Source organism: Xiphias gladius, chromosome 19, assembly GCF_016859285.1.
Source record: "Xiphias gladius isolate SHS-SW01 ecotype Sanya breed wild chromosome 19, ASM1685928v1, whole genome shotgun sequence".
NCBI lineage: Eukaryota > Metazoa > Chordata > Actinopteri > Istiophoriformes > Xiphiidae > Xiphias > Xiphias gladius.
Window position 1 is genome coordinate 29,096,021 of NC_053418.1, and position 24,916 is coordinate 29,120,936.

At 39.9% G+C, this 24,916-nt stretch overlaps 1 protein-coding gene across 1 annotated transcript; it reads right to left on the bottom strand.

The window, feature by feature from the left end:
- Positions 1 to 1,413: 1,413 nt before the first annotated feature.
- Positions 1,414 to 23,399, bottom strand: nr6a1a (nuclear receptor subfamily 6, group A, member 1a). The gene is made up of 9 exons (XM_040154393.1): positions 23,239 to 23,399; positions 11,864 to 12,094; positions 9,841 to 9,896; positions 8,715 to 8,875; positions 7,685 to 7,915; positions 6,300 to 6,554; positions 3,597 to 3,718; positions 3,348 to 3,500; positions 1,414 to 2,237 (listed from the first exon to the last, which is right to left on the bottom strand). The coding sequence occupies exons 1-9, from the start codon at positions 23,252 to 23,254 to the stop codon at positions 2,107 to 2,109; spliced, it is 1,356 nt and encodes a 451-aa protein (XP_040010327.1). The 5' UTR covers positions 23,255 to 23,399; the 3' UTR covers positions 1,414 to 2,106.
- Positions 23,400 to 24,916: the final 1,517 nt, after the last annotated feature.

The window sequence follows — 24,916 nt, forward strand, 5'->3', positions numbered from 1 at the left end:
ACATAACACTCACTTTACCCTGTTTAGATCCAGGTCGGCAGGGACCTGAGAGAGGAACACACTGGGTGGGTAGTGGCCGAGGTCAAGGGTCAAGGATTCCAAACCTCACCGCCGTGTGCAAAAAAAGAGAGTTGTTGCGAGGACTGCATTTTGTCTGCATTTCAGAATTGTTCGTACATCATGAAACAGCTAAACTTAAAGAATCCAAGAAGACACTTCAAGCGGTTTGAAATGATCATCTCATACTTCAAAAATAAAGACCAATGTATATGGCTTTTTTTTGCAATAATGTGCAACAATGTGCACATCTGTAACAGAGGGTATGCAAGCCAGAGGTAAGTCACCTAAATTCTCTAAACCTAGCCTAGATTCACAGAAACATGGCCCAGATCAATCACACTGAATCCACTTTTATCGGGGTTAAAGTAATAATCCGCAAGCTTTTTGTTGAATTGATGTTAGTTCATGACAGAAATTTCATTTATTGATTTTTGGGCAACATTAACCACTAAAACCCAGAGGACCAGACCTGAACCAGGTCTCGGTTCCACACATTGTAGTGCCCCTTAGATAGGGGTCAGTTCAAACTTAACTGGTACTGGCCTTGGGTCTGTGCAAAATATTGATTGGATCTGACAAGACCAGAAAACAGTCTACGTTCCTCTAAACTGGCCAAGGGAAATTTTGAATGGATCAACTGGTTTTTAATCTGCAGTTTTCCCAAATAGTTTGAAGCTGGATGAGCAAACAGAAGCTAGTGCTCTACACCAGCTTCTGTTATCTCAACTGGAGACAATGAACACTGACTATTAACCACTTTTTATGAATCAGGTTAATTTGGTTTCTGTTCAGTTTGGATCCAATTGTTGTCAGTTCCACTTTGGTTCTACTAGGTCAAGTATACATTTACTGACCCATGAAGATTATTATTAAAAACACCAAGAGTTATATTTTGGTTTGTTCTGAATAAACTGAAGAACTCAACATTACACAGACTACCACTTTAACCAAACATCAGTATTGTGGACCTTAAATTTAGGTGATTGTGTTGACAAGAGCAGGCTGCAATGCACCAAGCTCCTGGCACTGAGGGCAGCAGAGCCATAAGAAGGGAAAAGCAAAGACATGGATCACATCTGCTATATGCATATAGAGGTGCATAAGAATGTGTGCATGTGTAGCAGCATTTAGAATTAAATCCGGCAACATACTCATCTGTCCAGCAGAGGGTTATCCCCTCTGACACAGACTGATTAATTTCTTATCCTGATCCTTCATTGATAAGAAATCGTTTTTTGTGAAGCTATCAGCTCTCTACCCATCAATGGGTGTTTGAAAAAAGCATTGCATAACACTTTGGTCAAAAAAGGTAAAACAATAAAACTAAAACACAAACCTAGCTATCTTCCTCTTCCCCTGCAATAAAGCCTTACATCCCCAGTCTATGATTGTAAAAAAAAATACCCGTATGCTCCTTTTTCAATGAACATCCCACAGATCCAACAAATGTCATCGTAACTCGTGGAATGTTAAATTGATAAGACAGCCTCCCATTAGCAGGATGTCTGAGAGTCCGTGCAGACAAAATAGCTCAATTTTGCTAACTAACTTAGCATTTGCAGTGTAACAAAACACTGTTTTTCAATCTTTGATTCATGTAGCTCCTTTGAATATTCAGTCTCTGATTGAGGTGCAAGAGCATCCACAGGGATTTCGTTTTAGACTGGGCCACTCTTCATTTAACAGCAAAAAAAGGTACCTGAAAATATATAACATCATAACATGTTCCTGAGGTAGTCTCAAAACACTCATCATGTATCTATCCGCCCCCATCTGAATAAAATAAACTCTTTTAAAGTCTAGCTCTAACAATGGCAACACTGACACATTGAGCAAACTGGATACACACTTGTAAACTCCAAAGACCAATGCATCTATGAGCATTTGTTTTGTACAGAAGCATGTGCACAGTGTAAATCAGCATACATTCAGCTCTGTCATGTAATAAATATATAAAGAAAAAAGTTACAAAAAACAAACTAGCTGCTTGTCACATTCACAAGAGGGGAGACCAATCCCTCAACTCAGGGGGACAGGGGAGAGGGTCTAGTTTCCGGCAGAGGTGGTCACGCACGGCATCGGGCCGGTCCTGTAGCTGGTCAAGCTGGATTTGCAGGAGTGCAAGACTGCTTTGAACAAGAGGGGGAGCTGCTCCAGAGGGACATTCACCAGCTTCCCTGTAAAAAAAAACAATACTTACAATACTATATGAGCAAACAATACTAGCCTAGTTTATGTTGCCATGCTGTGAATTTGTGAATAAATCTGATAATGGCTAAGTCTCAAATAATATAATAATTGCCAGCTTGAGCAAAGACTGGTACCCAATGGCAGCTGGGCAAGAATTGAGGAAGGCTATAACTATCTGTACTGCAATGGCTCACATGGTACATTCACGATAATATACATTCACACCACACTAACTCCATCGGTACAACAACAGAGTCATATCATACTCATCACTCTGCTGCTTTCAGATTCTCTTTTCAAAAGAAATACTGTTTTCATTCACTAATCAGTTTCTACTAGGTTGTACTTTGTAGTTTTTTCGCTCTTGGTATTAAGTTACTCTCAATTAACACTTATGGAGATATTTCAAAAAAGCCAACCAGCATAGAGAGATTATTCCCTTCAAGCTGCAGGGAGGTTCTCAGTGTAAAACTATATGAAAAGTGCCCCGAGATAACCTCTGTTATGAATTTTCGCTATACTCAACGAAACTCAAGTGGAATTAGTGCTGTGGAAATGTAAGATATTCTGTATCAAGACAACTGATAAAAATAGAGGAAGTCTGGAGTATGTGTCTACAGCAAATCAAAATTGGAGCAAACAGGGTTAATAGAAATTAAGGCCTGTCTCTAATATACAGTATGCCTGTTTCAAATAAAGGTGTACTTCTCTATTTGTATATTTATTGTAGACACAAATTGTGAACACAAGCTGCCATAGTAAATTTCATAGGTTGGCAGCCATAGGGATTTTTGTTATAGTTCTTCTCTATAGTTATATTTTTCCATCATAGAACACTGAGTCCAATTCCAAAGACTTAATCCTCCATTGGTCGAGCCAAATAGCCACCATTTCACTGGCTAAGTAACAATCAAGAGAAACCCTCTAAAAAGCCAAGTGGAAGGAGAGGAAGTAGTCACTAGTATTGGAAAAAGGAATATATTTCTGAACTCACCAGCATTTAGTGGCAGCCATCTTCATCCCAACATAGAATAGAGAGGCATTAAATGCCACATTAAACATACTAACCTTTGTACTACACAGTTTTTAAACCTTACCTGCGATGCAGCGGATCTCCGGCAGACACATCATTATCTCAGGGAAGCGTTTAGGCTGGTGTGGGTACTTATATTCAGTGTAGTCCTGACACACATACCAATAGCGCTTGTTCAGCTGCTCAAGCTGGGAGGTGTTGGAAAGTCCTCTGATATCTGCAGTGGTACAAATGACAAGAGTGAGTCATGTGTGGAATACAGTAAGGGTCAAGAAAAGCTTGGATCCAGTAATAGCAGAGCTTGTGCTGTTACCTTGGTTGAGGAAGTTGATGGCTTTCATACAGGCATACTCCTCATTACTGATCTTCAATTGGTGGAACTTGCGAAACAGATATATCAACCTCTCCATGACTTCCATCCCGTCTTCACTGAAGCTGCAGAATGAGAAACAGTCTTAAGCTTAATTAGCTGTCTCTTGAGGATTAGGCTTTGTACCATTTTAAAGCTACATTCTCCAAACAAAACAGAAGATAAACTTAGGTTTAGGTTTACTGTCCAAACGTTCATATTAAAATCCAATGTGATGAAGTGGAGCACCATGTCAAAAAATGTGAAATCCCTCAACACTATTATCTTCTATGCTTCAATGACCAAGGCAAAAATGAGGGAGGATATGTGTCAAATCTACTGAAAATGCTTAAAAAACCTCTTGCCAATCCCACAGCTTTTTGAAAGAGTTGGAAAGACCCACAAAATTTAAATCCACTCATCAAACCTCAATTCTCTGTTTTTCTGGCTCTCACAACTCTAATCTCATAAACTTTAGTGCTGTCACTCTAAATCAGATATTCACTCCTAAACTACAGGCAAATGGCTGAAGCAGCAGAACAACAGGGTTTATTAGTATGAACTCATCAGATAATGTATGTCATGTCAAATTTGGTCTGATTTACACAGAACCAAACCTCTACTCATCCTTTTCTACCTAGCATGGGACATGCATGTATTTCACATGCCAGAAAGTGCTAGCCACAGCTCTGTCCTGAGGAGTCCTACCATTCACGGACCACTTCACTGGCCCTTATCCAACAACAATACATTCCCTGCTGTGTTAGGAAAAAATATCAAACCCTTTTAGAGATACTGAGCTCACAGAGTAGAGTGTCTTGCCTTTGTAGAAGATTGTTGTTGCAGAAGGGAATAATTCCTGATATTCACCTTTCCTCTTAGTGAAATATTGACTTGATGAGTCTCCCGCAAGCAGACACTTAATATCTTGTACATGTTAATGGCCTCACAAAAGAAGGTTAGGAGCCAATATGAGTCACTGTAGTTGAGGCATTACCAACACATATGAATGAGGGTCATTTCTTCAGTCAGACCTTTGTAAATAAAGATGTCAAACATAACTATAGGGGGCTAGCTACCTCATTGTTGTGCTGGTCTGTCTGGTAGATGATGCTACTTAACTAGCAAACATCTGGTTTAAAGAAGTATTAACTAATTTTTGGCCACATATTGACATATTATCACAAAGCTCTGCTTTGCTCCCAACCAGTTCCAGAGGGAAATATCAGTCTCTTTAGCTGCTACAGGCACCACTATTTTCACCAGCTAGTCATTAACCTTGTCGATCTGCTGTTTGGTGCTGAGCAAGTAAAACAGTGGGTTTATCAGAGCTTTTTTCACTGAAAACAGCTACATAGAAGCAAGGTTGATGGAAGTGCTGAGACTGAACCAAAACAGTAAAGTTTTGGGCCTTAAAATCAAAACAATTAATTGAAAGATGCTAAAAAGCCCAGTAGAGTTGAGGGGAACAGCAGAGGTGGTGATAATTCTCTGTAGGTTCTTCACCATGAACGACTCCTTTCACATTACACAGTCATTTGACCTGTAATGCTTTAAGTAAATGTACCTCCAGTAAAGTCATACTTTACCTATGTTCTTTGTTTTACAAACTATATCTAGAGGGTTTGGTCTTGGGATAGGGTGGTTAGGGTTGATACATTGTTTTTTTCACCTGAATGATTTTAATGTGACATTCAGGCAGATAATTCTGCTTTATTTTTTTATAGTTTTGGCCATCATTCACATCCAAATCGAAACAGGACTAGGTCAAAACCTAGTATATGGCTGGACCTTGTATGGTCAATGTGCGAAATTGAGGACGTAGTTGAAAACCGCTGTGAAGAATCACTTTAAATTGAAAATAGCTAAAGCCTCCTTAAAAAGTCCCTAAATTACGCAAGATGGCGTAATGTGCCAATTAGCATATTCATGACATCATTGCCTTGTATTTGTATTTTGCCTAAGACCAGCCAGTTTCACCTTTATCTGTTTGCTGATAAAAAGCTGAAAAAGCTGATAAAGCTGACAAAGATTATTATCTGTTCATTTCCAAGCTGCTGCTCTCCACTGCTCTGTTAAAATCCTGATTTTATTACCGCGATGTTGTCTGACAAAATCACCATAGACATAAGTTAAAGACAACGGCTGTGCTGTGATTTCGGCTATATTTACTCGTAAAATGATCAGTCAGGGTGAAAGTTAGAAGCTCAATCGCGTCTGTCAGCTGCTGTGTGGTCAACTGAAAGAGAGATGCATAGAGAGGTGTGCCCTTGGAGGGGATGCCTGACCTTGTTTTTCATTCCTTGTTCTTCTAGTTTTCTCTAGAAATTAGCTATGGTTTGTCCCAAAAGTCGCTAGATTTGTCGCTAGATGCTTTTAAAAAAAAAGAATCACTTAAGGGGTCTAAAAAGTGGCTAAATGTAGTGTGCCATTCCTTTCGAAAGAGCAACAGCCAATGGGGAAACTACAACACTCAGCCAGGCCCATCAGTGGTGTAACTTCATCGCTCAGTTAGACACGGACATCCCCGTTTATAGGGCTGGCCCGCTGTTGTGGTCCAGCCAAAAATTGGCCACAAGTTGCAATGAAGTTTAGTAAAAGAATGGCTAAGGGCAGCTCTAACTGAACTTTCTGACCGTCATTCCTCTCAAACTTGTTGCCACTCACCCCTGCAGCTCGTCATCAGACGGTGTGTACTTGGCGGTAACGTTGGCCAGGTCTCCGAAGATCTGCGCGCTGTAGATGGTCAGGCAGGAGAGCAGGATGAGCTCCTGCCAGGTGGAGCTGAGCAGACAGGTGTAGTCCTCTATGGAGAGCTCGCAGAAGAATGGCAGCTTCTTGATCCAAGAGATTTGGCGGAAGAGCAGCTCATCTGCCAGACGACAAAGCAGGGCAAATAGCTCCACCTGCGTCACTTTGTACCTGGGATGTACAAAACAACAAAGCATTACGCAGGGAACTACATTATATACAGTATGATGCAGATATTGTCTTGATGTGTAAAACCAGATCACCTCTGACATGATATTTCGTTGACTACATATTTAATATTAAAATGACAATGCCCATGCTTTTACTACACTATACCGATACTAAGCTTGAAAAAATACTTGCCAATCCATCAAATAAGGCTAAAAATGAACAATGAGAGATTGTAAGTTATTAGACAACTTTCCAGATGCTGCATCAATTTTCAAGTATCACTGCACTGCACTACTCTTTTCTAGTTGTCTTTATATATTGTATTTTTATTACTGAATATGTTGAAAATGAGGGATTGATACATGCCCAGGTTAATTTGACAGCCTAGTGGGTAGAGGAAGTGAAGAGCTGCTAGTCTATTAGCCATTTTGGCTGTGATGTAACAGGTTAAATGTTCATGGAAAAGCTCTTAATTTAAAAATTTTAAAAATATCAGTAGGGTTTACCCATCTATGCAACAGGATAGAGAGGAGGTAAATTAAGTAAATCCACCCATATGTAATGGCAGATTGTACCACTAGGTGGCTCCTGTATCTTGACCTGTCTGTTTTATTGTCCTGCCACATGGTCATTGATGAACTAGTTCCATATTTTACACATACGGGAAAACATTTTTTGCACACATTCTTAAATTTTACATGGCAGCCAATCTGCAGTTGGCTTTCAAAATCTATGTGGGCTGAGTCCCTGACGGACAAAAAATTCCAGCAGGCAGGCCAAATTCAAAGGTCAAAATTTTGCAGAATTTAACTGAGTAATAGACAAATACAATACTGACTGTTTTGAAGCATTTTTGTAAATTAAATAAACAGACCAGTTTAATTTAAAAGAAACTCTCAAACAGCAAGATGACTGCAGTGTTGAAATTAGACAATAAAATATAAAAAAAATGTTTCAAGTTTTGTGGTAGCAGTTTGTAGATAATGGGATAAGACATGTATAACAACTGTTGTGTTGTTTTAAATTTTTAGTCATATAATTAGGCAAACCTAGAACTTCTATCAGCATACATGCTGGGAAGAAATCTACATAATGTGCATGTGTAAGATGTTCTGTATGTATTGTCTTACCCATCTTCTATGAGCATAGGTGTGGCCAGTGGGGCCAGGTCTTCAGCAGCCACCAGCTGCAGCACCAGTGGATGGGACTGGGGGTAAAGGCTGTGAGGCTGGGGAGCAAGCAGGCCAGACTGGGCAGCGTAGCTGAACAGGTGAGGCAGGAGCTGGTAGTGTGTGGACATGGAGGTGTTGATGTACTGGTCCCTGAGGGCTGCTGTGTAGCCATTCATTTCCATAGAGCGACTATATACACACAGGGGTCATATAAAGGCATATTTAATTTTTTTTTTATATTAAAGGAATAGTCTGAAATTTTGAGAAATACACTTGTTTACCATCTTACCCAGAGTAAGATAAGAGGATTGATACGTTTCAGGCTAGTAGTTTCCCCCAGCTTCCTGTGTTTGTACTATGCTAGGCTGAACATAACCCAGACCTACTATATCTCTGTTCTGGACATACAGACTGTTCTTTTAAACTTCATATCCTTTAACCTTTATCTAGGACAGTGTAGTGGAGCTTCATTCTCTTTCCATTAACATTTTTTGCAAATTTTTTTAGAAACTTGTAGACAAAACTTTGCAGTTCATTTCGTACCTGCATACCAAAAGCCTACGCTGCTCAGGCATTCTGTTTTTGTTGTTCATTTCTGCTCAGATTTAATTTGATAAAACAAGTATTCCTCTGAATAGCTTACCAGGCTGTGTGGCTGTTGAGATAAACCTAATGTTTATACAGAATGAGACTAAAATAAATACCGTTATGCGAGTACTTAGACAATATTTGTCCTTGATGAGTGCAGATAGACAATGCACTTGTCTCCATAGCAAGAACAGCAGATAGTGCTGCAAGTTCTTTGTGTTTGCTATCATCACCAAGCCTGAGGAGCTGCATATTCAGGCATTCTTAGGCTGATGAATACCTTAACTAAAGTCTGGGTGAGACGGGAACGAGGTGTTAGACTGTCAGGGTCGGCTCATTATCTCAATGATGGGCTTAGTGCCGGCACTGTGCGGCTGAGTGGATGAGATGAACAACTCACTTGGATGACAGAGTGGAGGCAGGTGATGGCTGGTTGCCCTCCGAGGCTCCGTTGCTGGGAGAGCTATGGTCGCTATCGCCGTTGTTGCCCCAAGTGTGCTCCGGAGCATCCTCCTTGAACTCCTGCCCCGACATGATTCGCTCTATCTCCTCCTCTGTGATCTAAAACACACACACACACACACACACACACACACACACACACACACACACACACACACACACACACACACACAGAGTTTGGGTTTTTTTTTTTTTTTTTGAGCTTACAAAACATTCTCACGTGACCAAAAGCACTGTGTGTCTCAGTTCAATTGATTTGCATCAACTAGCTCTGTGCTGATTCTCACTAAAATGTTGAGGAGCAAGGACACAGTGACACAATGAAACAGGGAGCTACAGAAAGAAAGAAAGGAGGCAAACAGGAATATTTCTGTGTATGTGTATTTGACTGATATACACACACGCCTAAAACAATAGAATTCTTGCATGTCTGTGCAGGGAGATAGGACAGACAAAGGCCATTGTGAAAGGCATTAGAATGCCAGAAAATGGTGTCTTTTATCTGTGGCTGGGGTCAATTCACTTTCATTTCTATCAGTTTCAGCACACATACTGAAACAGCATCTCATTTCATATTAATGAGAGAGACCCTCCGTTCATTAGGGTTTAGAAATAAAGCCATGTTTTAATGGAAGCATGCGTTTCTTCTTTTTTTTTTTTTTTTTTTACTTGCTAAATTGAGCTGGAATTAATTGACCACATCCCTCCCCTGAATAGTGGCTCAGTGGTACTTAGCCTCATGTCGCCCATTTTTCTGACCATTTGTTCTCTCACCAGTGTTAATAATGAACCCCGCGCTGAATAGGGAACAATGAGTGCTACGTGATTATTTTGATGATATAACAACATCAGGACTCACTTTCATTAGATCCTCCATGAACACACGCAAATCATTAGCAATACAGCAATCCAACTCAGTGTTGTGTGCTAAATGCATGCACAGTAAGCGAGCTAACTCTGAACCAGGATAATATGTGTAGAGTGAAAGTAAGCAGGGAGAGGGCCAGTGAATGTCATGAAAACAACATTTCTAGTTATTATTGAACATGAAGTCATTCATTTACCTGAACAGGTCCAATGCTTTTGTTCCTCCCTCCTGGCATACCATCCTCCCTAATTGCTACATAACAAAAAGAAAGAATTATTCTACATTTGGTAGACTAAGAAAACATGATCCATGATTAGTATCATAGCTCTACCTAGTGGCTGAAAAAAATCAAACAGTGCTTTGCTTCCACATCTTTTATTTCCTTGCAGTGATTTTTCTCTTCAGTTTAAGGCAAACATGTTTTTATTCTATTTTGTGGGAAGAGTTTGTTAAAAACTGTGAGTAAAATAAATCTATTTCTTGTGTCAAGACAAACTTATCTAAAAAAAAATATTTGGAGAATAAATCAGAAAAAATGAGGCCAACGGGCTGGAGGAGAGAAAGATCTCTTTATGATTTTCATCCAGTAGGGGGCAGCATATGCAAATGGAAAAAATAACCTAAATCCTAGCAGCACTTACTGAACATTAGACTATGTCTGTGTGTCACTAAGCACTCCAGAGGAACTGCTAATACGAATTTTTATTTGGTATAACTGATGTATTTTACACTTAATCGGGACTTTGTGAGCAGGTTGGAACCTGAAAACGAAGGAAGCTATTGAGATCTTGTGAGATCTTGTGGAAAAATTAGTTGTACTTCACCAGATTAAGCCTTCTCTAGCACTCATTGAAGTATGTTAGGCCAAAAAAAATCCCGAGGTTAGGATCCAGGTGACTTCCTTCCAGGTAGTTGTCAGAACATAAATCACTGTTAGCATGTGACATGTTTGAGGTTTTATATATATATGTATGTATATATGTGTGTATATATGTGTGTGTGTGTGTGTGTGTGTGTGTGTGTTTATGTATATATTATAGGAGAGCTGGACAGGGCCGTAGAAGGTCCTTAACCCATGGGCAGGGACAGTACGTGCTCCTTTGTGCAAGGAGGAACAGGATGAGCACTGTCCGAGCCCTACAAAAGACCTCCAGCAGGCCACTGGTATGAATGTCCCTGACCAAACAATCAGAAACAAACTTCATGAGGGTGCCCTGAGGGCCCGACGTCCTCTAGTGGGCCCTGACGTCCTCTAGTGGGCCCTGTGCTCTCACCTTGGAGAACGTTATGCTGCCTGTAACCTCGTTCAGCATGACCAGTTCGGTGGAGGATCAGTGCTGGTCTGGGAAGGCATATCCATGGTGGGACACACAGACGTCTTCAGGCTAAACAACGGCACCCTGACTGCCATTAGGTATTGGGATGAAATCATTAGACCCGATGTCAGACCTTGGGTCTTGGGTTCCTCCTGGTGCACGACCTTGCCTGCCTCATTTGGTCAGAGTATGCAGGCGGTTCCTGGAGGATGAAGGAATTGATACCATTGACTGGCCCCCACGCTCGCCTGACCTAAATCCAATAGAACACCTCTGGGACATTATGTTTCGGTCCATCCAACGCCGCCAGGTTGCACCTCAGACTGTCCAGGAGCTCAGTGATGCCCTTGTCCAGATCTGGGAGGAAATACCCCAGGACACCATCCGTTGTTTCATGAGGAGCATGCCCCGAATTTGTCAGGCATCCATATAAGCACGTGGGGGCAATACACAGTACTGAGTACCATTTTGAGTTGTTGCAATGGAATTTCAGCAAAATGGAGTAGCCTGCTACATGATTTTTTCACTTTGATTTTCAGAGTGTCTTTGAATTCAGCCCTCTGTAGGTTGATAATTTTCATGTCCACTAAACGATGTGGCATCCTTTCATTCCTAACACATTACCCAGTCCATATCAGTATAGATATCCAGCATGATTTTTTTTCCAATTGAGATATGATGTGTTTTAAAAGTGTTCCTTAAATTTTTTTGAGCAGTGTACATATATATATATATATATATATATATATATATATATACATATACATATACACACACATATATATGTATATATATAGATATAGATATACATACATAAAATCATAACGCAAGTGGCTAGTTTGATTTTTTATAGGTGTAATTTGTGCAGTGAAATAATATGCTTGCGATGTGTCCGCACTTTACCTTTGCGGTTCATCCCCATTTGCAGACACTTGAGGAGGCGGCAGTACTGGCAGCGGTTGCGCTGCTTGCGCGACATTTCACAGTTCTTGTCACGACTGCAGCGGTACACACGCTTGTTGCAGATGCTGCGCTTGAAGAAGCCTTTGCAACCCTCACAGGAGATGATGCCATAGTGCAGGCCTGTAGCGCGATCTCCACAGATAAGACAAGTACGCTGGTCAGCTGGATCATCTGCAGAGGGATAAAAGGAACAGAAAAATGATTTGGAAACATTTCCATCCACTTCTTTGCACTAATTCACCCACCCTGTGAAAAAAAAATAGGCGCAAAAACCTTGCTGAAGGCACAAGATTTTAATTGAGATCATGGGGGCTTAAGTGCTAGCCAGGCGCTGGCTAATCCAAAGGATTCCTAAGCCCTAACTCTCATTTTCTGAAAGTGGAGCCGTAATGGGCAGCAGGATGGCGAGTGGAGATGTCTTGTGTATGTTTTTTATCCAGAAGCTCCCGTGAGAGCAGACGGCAAGCTAATATGAAACAGCTGATTTGTTTGCAATTTCTCTTTTTCTCTTCTTAATAACAGTGATATCGCATGATGAGACCTTTTTCAAGGAAGATCTCTCAGACATATTACTCATCAATCAGTTTGTGAGCTGTAGTTTGAGGTGTTTTATCCATCTAACACCTACAGTATCCTTTAAATCAGCATCTTCTTGTAACTTGTACTTGCAATTGGTGGCTGATTTTGCAGTCTTGTGCTTTGAAATTTACCAGCACTCAGTCCATATCAGCCTCTCTTTGCATGGATGATCCACACAGGCACTTTCTCAATGAATAACCTTCACCTTTTCTCCTAAATGAGAACCCATACATCTGATCACATCAAACTGATAAAAGTTGTTAGGACAGGAATAATGGAGGGTGGAAATTTGGAACACGTGGGAGGGGATATTTAGTAGTTCAGGGTAGGAGGAGGGGACTTTCAACAAAAAGTGGTTTGGAACAGGATGTCCTGAACAAAGTACATTCAAAGTAGTAGTTGAAATTGGTTGAAAGGCCCGCTGGCAGCTTGCTGACCATGAAAGAAGGTGACATTAAGATGGCAAGAAAGGAAGAAATGGGCCAAAGTCTTAAGTACTGAATCGGAAGTTTGGATGTATGAGAGAACATACAGATGTGACAGACTTGGGAGTGGATCACAGATCGGTCCTTCTCAGGACCTTCCTTGTGAAGCTATTTAACTAGCTATTTAGTGTGAAGGTGCTCTCAAACTGTAAAGACAACAACCTGAGAAAGCTGTTGAAAACCTTCTCCTAATCCCCCATCTACCTCCAGGCCACATAATCAAAGTCATCAAGGAAGCTGAGAATTAAGTCAGAGCATATTTGTGCATATTCTTCGCTATCACAGTCTTCAGCTTTATCACACACACACACACACGTTAAGAAGCTCTACAGACCCCACCCCTCTTTCTAACAGCCAGAAAGAACAAATTGGTTGGACTCGATAGTTTCAGAAAACCGCCTCACTCTGCAGAGCCTGGCCGCGGCAGGAATGTGACCTGCCGCTGATCTGTATCAAGGCTTGGCTGGGATCAAACCTGATAGAGGTTAGGCTGATACAACATGTTGATGTGTCTGATATGATGGGGGTTCTTCATTGTCCAATGTAGCAGACTGAAAAGGTGTGGTGAAAGGGCTGTTTTAGTGTTGGTTTGACTGAATTAGAAAGAGTACTCTACTCTTTAGCATTGCTCTCCTATAACATTGTTGGACTTTTTTTTCAAAAAAAAGGTTTGAGATTGATGCTGCAGAGGTATCGTAATTTTTACTCCATGTATTATTCTTCCTTATTAAAACCTGGCGCCTACATTGCCCAAAATGCAACTTGACCATCGACTATTCACTCAGATTTTGAAAAAGACCTTTGATTTTTTTTCTTATTAATAACTGGATCATATTACCTTTTTAGTCCCCTAAAAATAGTCTGAAAAAAAAAAAACAAACAAACAAAAGAAAACTTTTTGGTTGACGAGGTCACGATCAGTAGACATTATATAATGACGAGGGGGTTGTAAGTAGACATGCCATTGTTTAGGGCCAGAAAAGTTTGAGAACAATGTTATTTTCATGGGTTTGGTTGCAGCAGTTGTGCATCGCCTGTTGTTTTGGATGACATCCATTCTGGGGTGCCAAAGACTGTGAGAAAGCCTTAAAATTACTCTATACTTTCTATGAAGAAATCATACAGAGTGGACTCATCATCTTTGTAAATTTGGTCCTGCGGTTGCTAACAACCCATTCAGATTAATGCGGGTTAAACCCTTTGCTTGCTTTCAGTGAACTGCTGTTGTTACCAGTGGAAATTAATTTAATTATACTGTAATTTAAACATCTTTCAACTGACCCACTGAAGAGAAGAGGAGAGAAGGGCAGAGGAGAAAAATAGAGAGTGTACACGTGGGCTATTAAGAGAGAGTGAGTGTGGAGACCAACAGACAGAGGGCTGACACTGAAACTCTACTTTTATCTGGAAACTCATTCAGTGTAATCCAGTGTAATTCTCAGGTTTATAAGTGAAACTAAACTGCAGACTGGAGCCTCTTCCTCTGTGAGAACAGATGTCTGTAGCTCCTTTTAAACAAAGATCTTGCTATATTGCTGTTAAGAAGACCTCTCATTATGCCACCTTTGCACGTTTACACTGAACCAAACAAAGCCGGCATAAAGCTGCCCCAGTGTCTGATTTTAGATAGGATGCCGGTGTTCCAGAATTGGAGGTGTGACGCTCAACACAAAGCGTCAGTGTCTGTCCCGCAATGCCAGCTCTCCCTTTTATACTCTGCTAAATGCTAGAACAACTATGCCCCTCCATTCTGTTTTTGTACATTTTACACAGAACGGCGAGGCAGAATAAAGGCGCAACATTCCCACCTTGATTAGGCTGTATAAAAAAGGCTTGTACGAATGGGTCCAACACGTGTCCAATGCACATTGATTTCACCCACATCATACGTGGGTCTGCTTCTGAAAGTGGTATAAAAGTCCCTTTTCAATTTCAACATTTCCCCCTTTGTTATTTTAGGTGAGCTAGGTAACTCTTAATACATAGCTTGTATATGGTCAAGGTTTTTTTGCATAGCAACTAGAACCATAAAATAAATTTGAGCTCTTGATTAAAAGAGCTGTTGTGTTCTACTAAAGAAAGGCCGAGGTCATGATAAACACAAGACTGTAATCAGACAGCAGCATGTGTGCTTTCATACAGAGCTTGCACATGTGTAGCCACAATGAAGAGAATGAAGTAGACATAACAGGTCTGAGGCTGCTGTCCAGCAGGTTAATGCTGCATGTTGAGCCTGGAGATTAACGTGGGCATCTTATTAATGTAAGACTCCTGTGTAATGCTACAAATGCACTACGCACAGGCAGGAACTTTGCCCTCCTATGGGATTCTGTGGGTTGGATGTCTTACTCCTTTTCAATGTTCATTCAGTTTTCATTATTGATTAGTCTGTTGTTGATTTTTTTAAATTAATTAATTATGCATTTAATATACAAAATATTAAAAAACAAATGAAAAATGCCGCTGAGGAGTCTAGCACACAAAGTTGATACTGTTTACCTCGTGGGACACAACTAGAAGAAACCTGTTTTGTGACTTTTGTCAATGACAGTGTGCTCTGACCTAGCCACCCATCACTGATTAAAAGGTGCAATGTTTTGGCAATAAACTGGCCACAGTAACATAATATTTAATATTCAAATTAACAGGATTAAGCTTTTGTGTGTGTATTTAATTTAAGGGGGCAGCTGATCAGAGGCATGCGACTGAGCTGACAGCTAAGCCACCCAGAGAGAGAGGGGGTTTTCATAGTAGGCTGCATGGTTCATGTACTAAAGGTAATTAGAAGGAGGTGGGGGGGGGGGGGCACATTGCGTAAAGCCTCTCCCAGATAATGAATGGTGAATAGAGGATTTATAAAGCCTAGAGACAGATTACCATTTAGATGCTGTGAGGATTAGGTTTGCTGCTTGCAGAAGACAGCAGGGACAGCCATACTGTATTGAAACAAAGGTCACACGGTGAGCCTATCCTGGGACTATAATTTAACTACTTTGGTGATTAATTGTATACAGCACAGAGGTTAAGTCAACTCTGAGAGGAAGGAGAGCCCTTACAGTCAGAGAAATATTTTAGTTTATTTTCATACATCTAAGGAAGAACTTGTATTTAAGTAAATTTCTCTGTATTTACATTAGGTATTAGACATTAGACAGTATCTTTGTCAGACAAATGTTATTTCTAATCTTAGTGTCAATTCAAAAATCAGGGATGACTGTGACTTTGACTGACCTTTGGAACATATTGGATCCTTTTCTACTTTTAAAAATCTTTTTAGCCCGTTAAAGTGGGCGATCCTCAAATAAAATAAAATTGACTAGTTTGGATGGGGAGGGGCCTTATGATTAATTTGGATATGGACATACCATTTTTAGAATTTATCACACTTTTAGACCACCACACTGCTTTGAAGATAGGTAGACACCGTATATTTAAGGTTTCACTTATTTACTCTGGTGTATATGGTACCTGGACAATTTTTACAGCAGGGCCTTCGTTTTGAAATGACACAAAAGATGAGGGCCTTATCTATCGATACATGCAGCATATTACAGAATGTTCCTATACATGTTCTTCTCATTCTTTAGGTTTGTGAAAGTTTTACACAGTGCTAGTTTCCCATGGCTGGAACGGTGGATGGTAAAGGGATATACTTAATGCATACTGTCATACATAGTTACAAACCAGATATATTACTATATAGGTTGGTGAGTCCTCTCTCTGAATGAATTTCAGGCTAGGTGACACAAAGCACACATTCTCAAGTGTGAGTTGAGGGGCAATTCAGCACTGATTCAGCTAAAGTCTAAATAAAGAGCTTTTAGCTGCTAAATTTTAGATTAAAGCATTGCGGCATCTCCGTGAAGCCTGACAAGAAAGACCCAACAAACTTTTGTACTTCTAACCATCCTCCTTACAAAGCAAAAGTGCACTTCCTGATAAAAACTATGCTTTTGCTGCAGTGATCACCACTATTCTTAGGATGGAGTTTACTGTAAGTAAAACTTAACATGAGAAAATATGAAGGTCTCTGGCATCATAAAACATGTGGAAGATCAAATAAATGACATTATAGACCCTGAACTCCTCAGCCAACCATTAATCAGACCATGTGTTCATTCAGAGAAGACATTAAAACCGTATATTTCACTGGCCACCCTTTGTGAAAGGCCCTACTTCCTTCAGTGAGGAAAAAACACAATGGCTATTTAATTGCCTTCACGCAGGCTTATTTGCCAAATCTATCACCCTGTCTTTCAAGTGCATAGCCATCACATAAACAGGTGGATTCACACTTTCACACACTTGATCTCAGTGTGTCACGTCCTATGACTCCTCCTCCTACTGCCTGTAGATGACAGTTAAATATTCATGACATTTACTTAAGGATTTCACTCTATAAAAGTCAAATGTAAAGGCAGTCTGGATTTCTATCATGAAATATCGACATTCTGTAACTTTTTTTTGTGTCAGTTCAACCAAATTGCTGGAAAAAAAAATTTAAAATAAGTAAAGAAAATAATAAATGTATTTTCTCACTTATCCCAAGTGGTAGGTTTGGAGATATTTGTCCCTGAGATTTCTGTCTCCACACCAATACAGTAGAAGTGGATGGAATTTAATTTCTAGTTCTCACAGAATTGAAAAATGACACCTAACAGCAACCTTTCTTCCCTGAGATAATGTACCAGTTACTCTGGAAAATCCACAACACCTTGTAAATAGTTTTCAAAGGGACTATTTCTTCATTAGAAAGTAGTTCCACTGAAAACAGTTTACAGCAAGGGTGATTATCCTAACTGGACGTGATTCTCCGAACACTGTCCAGAGTTCATACTGTATGTGAAGACAGCTTTAGAGACAGACATCTGAAAAACTTAAACGTTAAGAATTACCTAATACTACTAAAGATAAGCATGAAATATGTTGTTGCGTTTTTGTTTGTTTTTTGTTTGGTTGTAATTTGACCAACTGTAGCCATTAACATGCTATGCTGTGTAAAAACTGGAATTTTATAAACCATTGATGTACTATAAAAATGAATAATTTATATTCAGCAGCTGACAATAACCAGCTGCTGACAATAACCAGAGGGGCTACTAAAGCAAAGGTGAGCCTGTGGTCAGCCTATGGCCAGAAATTAACTGAGGGCAGTTAGTATCCTCATTTTATTGAGACTGTCCTCCTTTACAAAATAGCCCCAGAGGTTTTCTGTCCAAACAGCTTAATATGACCCATAGTTACGTTTTATTGTTAGGCGACCTCTACTGGCCAGAGTGATTCTCTTGGGATCAAAGAATGAACTCAGGTGTCATAGTATAAACAGTGACAAAGTCCAAGTTAGGAGGAGGTTGGGGTGCAATGATGAATCAACAAAACAGGACTTTGACATGTGAGACACGTAACCATGACGTCAAAGGTTCCTAACCTTAATGAAGTATATATTTTAACACAAACCACGTTTTTTTCCTAAACCTAACCAAACAGTTTTTGTACTTAAACCTAACCAAACAATGACCGTTTCACAAATGTAACCATATTATTGTTACCATAACAATGGTAACAATAATATGCTCCTATGGGCTCGTATTATTATTACCATGATGATGAAGGTCCAGTACAACTGCTGCTGGTATGCTCCTATGGGTTGTATGGGTCATAACGATGAATCTCCCAAGGTGATGATAAAGAGTTATAAAGGCACTACTTCATCTTGAACTCCACTTTCTCTCTCTTTCTCTCTCTCTCGCTCTCTCTAGCTTGGGTCAAGGAGCCCCGATGCTCCGTGTCACCCCTCCACACACATACACACACACACTCCCACCCCCGAAGACCCATCAAAGGCTGCATTGTTTCACAGGGGTCAGCTTTGGGTTCATTCAAAACTTTAACCCAAACCAGGAAAAGCAAGTTGAGCATTTAAGGCCAGTCAATGGCAAAGACTAACAGCGCTCTTGTTTCCCACTGCACCCAATATGTCCTAGCCAATATTCACTGTAAGCTAGCTGACTGACTGAGATGTGCATCATGTGGAACAATAAGGAATTTTTGTTTCATCTCACCCAGGGCAGAATACGTTGTATGTACGAGAGCATGGGGAACCCCACATTAAATGCTGCTGCTCCCTGACTTTTTCAAGCTCTCCTATGGGAAGGCGCCCATTTTAAGCAGTACCCAGGTTTCACCATCTCTTTGACCCCCTCTAAACGGCATCATGCTGAGAACAGAGATGCATCATAGGCAAATCTCCCTATTGTCGACACCCTGTGTACACAAAGGCTGATGTGTAGTGTAAAGCATCCTTTTGAGTGGCTGACAGAGCAACAAGGCCTGCTGCTGAAGGGGTTTTCTCTTAAGGTTTTGTCTCTGGCTTTCCATCACAATTGTGCCCAACTGAGGCAGGGAGCGGGGGATGGAGGAATGTGCTGTACTTTTCCGCTGCTGGCACTCACCCTCCCTGATTCTTTCTCTGCCTTTACCCCCCCCCCCCTCCTCGTATCTCTTCTTGTCCTCTGAAACTTATCTCTACTACCTGGGGGGGTGAAGGGGGGAAGCATTTTTCCCCCTTACTATGACTGGTATGTAAAAGGCATTTGAAGACCCTCTGGGACTCAGATCCAGCATTCCCAGCAGCCCACACTGTGATGCTAATCTTTAAAGTTACATGCATGCAGTTGTAGAATGGTCTCATCCACGAGAAAAAGGCAACCTGTTGAAATTGCTCTTTTGATAATATAAACCCAGGCTTAAAGGCTAAATCATTAGCATTGAGTAATACTACACCAAAGACTACGTTTTAATGTTATGCTAATGCCAGTCACACATGATGCTACTTTGTTAAATAACGTGGGGCCTCAACTGTAGGAGTATGCCTCACTGTCTCAGCTATGTTAAGCTGAAACAATTTAAATGTTTTTTTTTTCTTTCAATGTAAATAAGAATTAATGTCTACATGTGGAGAACTTTGGTGAAGCACATTCTTGCATTCATACATTTGGACTTTTATGCATGTGCTTTACTCTTTTAACTAGTGTTTTTGTTTGTGATATTTTCTTAATGTTCCATGCTACATTAATAATAGGGTCGGGTGTCATTATAATTTTATTATAGGAGTACTGAATTTTCAGTACCAGTACGAATTCCTTTTTTCAATACCTTAATTGAGAAATATAAAACCATAATTAATTAATTACACTGGCTCTAGAGAGGGCCTTTTGCATTTTTCACCCTAGTTCTCTTACACGCTTGGAAAGGGAGGGCTGAGGGAAGGGGTATTCAGTTGGTTGCAGACTACGATCTCAACCACTAGATGCCAATAAATCCTACACACTGGTCCTTTCAAGCAACTGTACATTATAGGCGCCAATTAATTCATTCTTTTTAAATGAAATAGTTTTATTTTAAATAATGTTAATTTAAATCAAATTTAAATTTAAAGTCAACAAGATTATGAATCTAATTGACATTCAATGGCAGCTTTCAGATTTGACAGTTTTTGATACTCAGTGTTACAAACACATTTAGGTCAATACCATAGAGTTTTTTCTTAAGTTAATTTCAACATGTTTTTAATGAAAATGCTCTTATTTTCTGTAACATTTTTTGGCACGGTTTGTTGTTTTCTCCACAGACAAAGTGGTTACCAAAGCTACCAAATCAGTGAAACTGGTATTAAACTATTTTCATATGAGTTGTTGTATGACTGAAGTATGTACCTTTACAGCTGTCAATAAAATATGTCTTAAATATCTCTTATTTGTTGTAAATTTGAAAACTGTAAATGGAGTGTGGTGTGAACCAGCATGAAAGAATGACGCATGCTTAGGAAGGTTTTTTCACTTAAATAATTTTTCTAATTTTAATATAGTTTGCATATTATTTTTATTTACTTGTGCCATAGCTTTTGTGTAATATGTATTCTTTCTTTTACACTAGCGTAAAAAAAGAGGAAAATTTGTGCAGAAATTACACGAATTAGACATCACTGCGTAAGCATGTGTCCTGTTCTTTCTTCCATTTCATTTGCTGAACATTAAACCTCCGCATAAAAAGACAGCAGAAACTGGTTTTGGCTCTGAACCCCTTTTTTAATTTCAGGCATAAGCGGCCAGTGTATGCTGATATGAACCATTTGGTTTTATAGCCCATGCTTTTTGATACAGGCTCATATAAAGGTGCTGTTAATGAAGGTTGAGTCTCCCCTTTAATAGCAGGGAAGGGGGACTTCCCAGAGACCACAGAGCCAGCAGCAGAAACTCCCACTGATATTTCCGATGCATGACCCAAATCCTGTAAAATGTACACCATTAAAAATGTGGTACTCGTTTGGCTTCAGCCGATCATCTTTTGTTATCATCTCCTTCTATAAAAATAAGCATGAGGACAAAAAGTACATTTGCAATGCATCAAATAAGTTCAATGCTGTGTGTGTGTGAGTGTATGTGCATGTTTGTGCTGGGGGGAAGGGTGCAGGGGCAGTTGAAATAACACACCCTTGAAAGACAAAGATCTGCAACATGATGGACTTGATGGTTTGGTTTGACAAGGTTGGGGCCGGAGAAATGGATATGTTTCAGTCAAATTAAAGAAATGGAGAGTGCATGGAATGAGCAGCTTCTGTCACAAGCTATTTATAGGCAATCATTACAGAGTCACTGGAGTTCCTGACCTCCCCCACTGTTTCTATTGATCTTCACACAGCTTCTGCCCCGGCATCTACATCCACATAAACAACCTCTCATGCTCCTTTTTTTGCTCTTTATCTCTAGTGCTTTTTTTTCTTCAGCACAGATAAATTAATGCACCCTTTCTAAAATACAGAACAATATCAACACAGCAGGTTGTTCAGCAGATTTAATGTCATGTGCTGAGTTATAGCAGTGAGGAGTTAACCCACCCTAAACTGGAGCACAACCAACATGGCTGCTGGCTGTGGGATTAACATGAGGGGGGAGGGGGACGAATACAGTAACATGGTTCCCCCACATGCTACACCAAACCCCTGGAGGGAAATATCAAATTAAGGACATACTACCAGAAATTCTTTCATTTAGCAAGTTATGTCAAAAATGATTTGAGTTGGCTTGATGATTTGGGTGCCATGCCCATATCAATAAACACAGTGAGATAAGCACTTATCAAAAAACATAGAGCAATGATGAGCAGTTTCATGACACTTTGGTGATTCACTTTGCTTTACCATGTGGACTATATCTTAGGAGTGAGAGAGGATCACGTTCCAAATTCCTGCAATAAAAGGGGTAGGAGGGAGGGGGTGATTTGGTGTTTTGGTGTGTGGATGGGTGCTCCCGGTGGGATGTAGTTTGAAAACTGCCAAAAGAAGGTTATTTTATTCTCGCAATTAAAATAATCCACGTAGCCAAATGAAACATCAAAAGAATGATGACCTAAAAGCAATTTGGGGAGAACATAGTCAGCTAAGTTCAAGGAAAGATTGCCCACATCTGAAAAAGTGCTAATTGTGTAAAACTACAACATCATGCAAAATGGGATGGAGGCACAGAAAGGGGAAGAAAAATTAACAATATGTCAGTACTCTCAGTTGTAGGCTATTGTTGACTGGTTAGCAGAGTGATTCTCCATCATATCAACACTGCTGACTGTGGACAAACCCAAAGCCACATACCAAAGATCAATACATATGGCGGCACACTGTGCAGTTCACCACTGCGCTGAGATATGTGATAACAGAAACAAAAACAAAGTACCTGAAGGAAGCAATCGCAGAAAACGCTGTGAAAAACTGGAATATTTCTCATTAATCCTGGCCCGAAAATCATTAACTATTCTCAGTATACAGGGCTAATCCCATCAAATGTAGCACACATCTAAAAGCAATGTAGCATCAGTTTACTCAAGCTGCAGAGATGATCTTCAGAGGGGCATATATCTGGAACTAATTGGCCTTTTTTTTAACATATTTATTATTTTCATTAATAGTAATTTAAAGGCAGTATAATGTGTTGTTTCCAAAATACTCTTCTGCTGAAACTGGTTGGATATTAAGCTATGACAAGTTAGCACCATACCAATCTACCACATAAATAAAGAAAAAATAAACAGAAATCAGTCTCGTCAATCAAGGAAAAAAGAGGTACACAATTATATATAGTCACCATAAAGTTGTTAAAATACATTCTCTGCTTTATCACACACAATTCTCTTCTCCCATTCACATTTAAGTATGGTCTATTAAAGAAAGCAATAGCCTCCTCTTCTTGCCTTCCTTACCTTCCCATGTATCCATTTCATGCTTCTCCCAGTCTGCCTCGACCCCATTCAAGCATGGACTCAGTTAAAGAAAAGCCACTGGGCCTGGTTGCCTCATGACTCTCTTTTCTTTCTCTGTGCCTCTCTCTGTTCTCTCCCAGCAACCTATTTCCTCGACAGCCTGCCCCTCTCTGATCATAGGCAGAGCTGAGCACCACCACTGGTCATTTTACTGCCTGGTCACATGACCACAAAGTTCAAGCCCTGGGGTCACAGCTTGGCTTGAGGTCCAATGACAGCTAGGGGTTATCTGAGTGGAACTGATAGTCCTATTTTTGCTGCCATTCAACAATACCACTACCCCCCCCCAGGCCCTCACCAAAATTAGTGGTTCCTCTCCTCAGCGATGCCTGTGGCACTTCTGAAGCAAACTAAAGTGCATGTCCAAGCGTAAACACAGGTTCAAGCTGACAAAACACACAGACATTAACTAATTGAAGCACTTAGTGCAGGATGGAAGAGGGTTAAAGCTAAAGTTTCACAGCTTGCTTGGTTACAAACTGAGGACCGTGGAAAGTCAAAGAGGCTGAGGGCTAATAAGATGGCGGCCAAGAGGTGAATCCTCTTGAATGAACCACTTTCTGTTCCTATACATTCCTCCAAAGGAGATGATTCTGCATTTAAATTTGAAGTTTAAACTCAGAAATTCTCAGCTAAGCCTGCATGTGTTCCAGTGGTCGAATATGGGCACCCACCATGTTTCAATCCCCAAACATAAAATACTGTTATATCGATCAGATGATGAAATGAAAAGAATATATACTATAACTTGCTGTCAGTTACCAATAGTAATTGTAAATTTATGTTCTAATTGTGTACTTTGTTTGATTTCATGGACTTAATGTCAGGAAATAAAAACATAGTGACAGGAATGTAAATAGTGTAGTACAAAGTATAGATTTGTTTTACTTATTTCAGAAGACTGGTGAAATAATTTGCTTATCAATCATTTAGTGTGTCAACTGAAAATTAATTGGGCATCCTGGTGGCCTAGTAGTTTAAATTGCATCTAACCAGATGTTGCTGGCTCGATTCCTGTTGGGACTTGTTATCTCCTTTGTTTTGTGTCCATTTCCCCACTGTAAATCATTTAATACAATCTGTAAAGTCGAAAAATTATCTAAAAAGAATATCTGTTTCATATCATGATTAATTGAATAACTTTGGTTTTTGGACTGTTAGTCAAACAGAATAAGAAATTTGAAGACATCAGTTTTAGCACTTTTAAGAAAATAACTGATTGTTAAATCAATAATGAAAATGATAGGCAATTGAAGGACTACTTCTATATGCCACAGATACATTTACCCACTCACACCATAGAATTGTGAAAAGATTAAAACTAATGCCGAATGTAAACAGGTTAAAAGTAATTCTGAGTGAAATATGAATTTCTTCGTCTTATAAAAAACTAGGGATGGGTAATGAACCCCAATCCTTTTTGGTACTGACCAAAATGTATCTGTAGCACCAAGTACTGAAAGCTAGCATCAAAAGTCTGGTCAGTAGGTGACTTATTCTTTGATCAGATCTTTCCCGATTTCAATCAAGATTTTGTATTCTAGTTAGACAAAATTCTTCTGTAGCTGCTTGTGTTAAGACATTTAATATTTAATAGTTTGGCTTTATTTGGTGAATT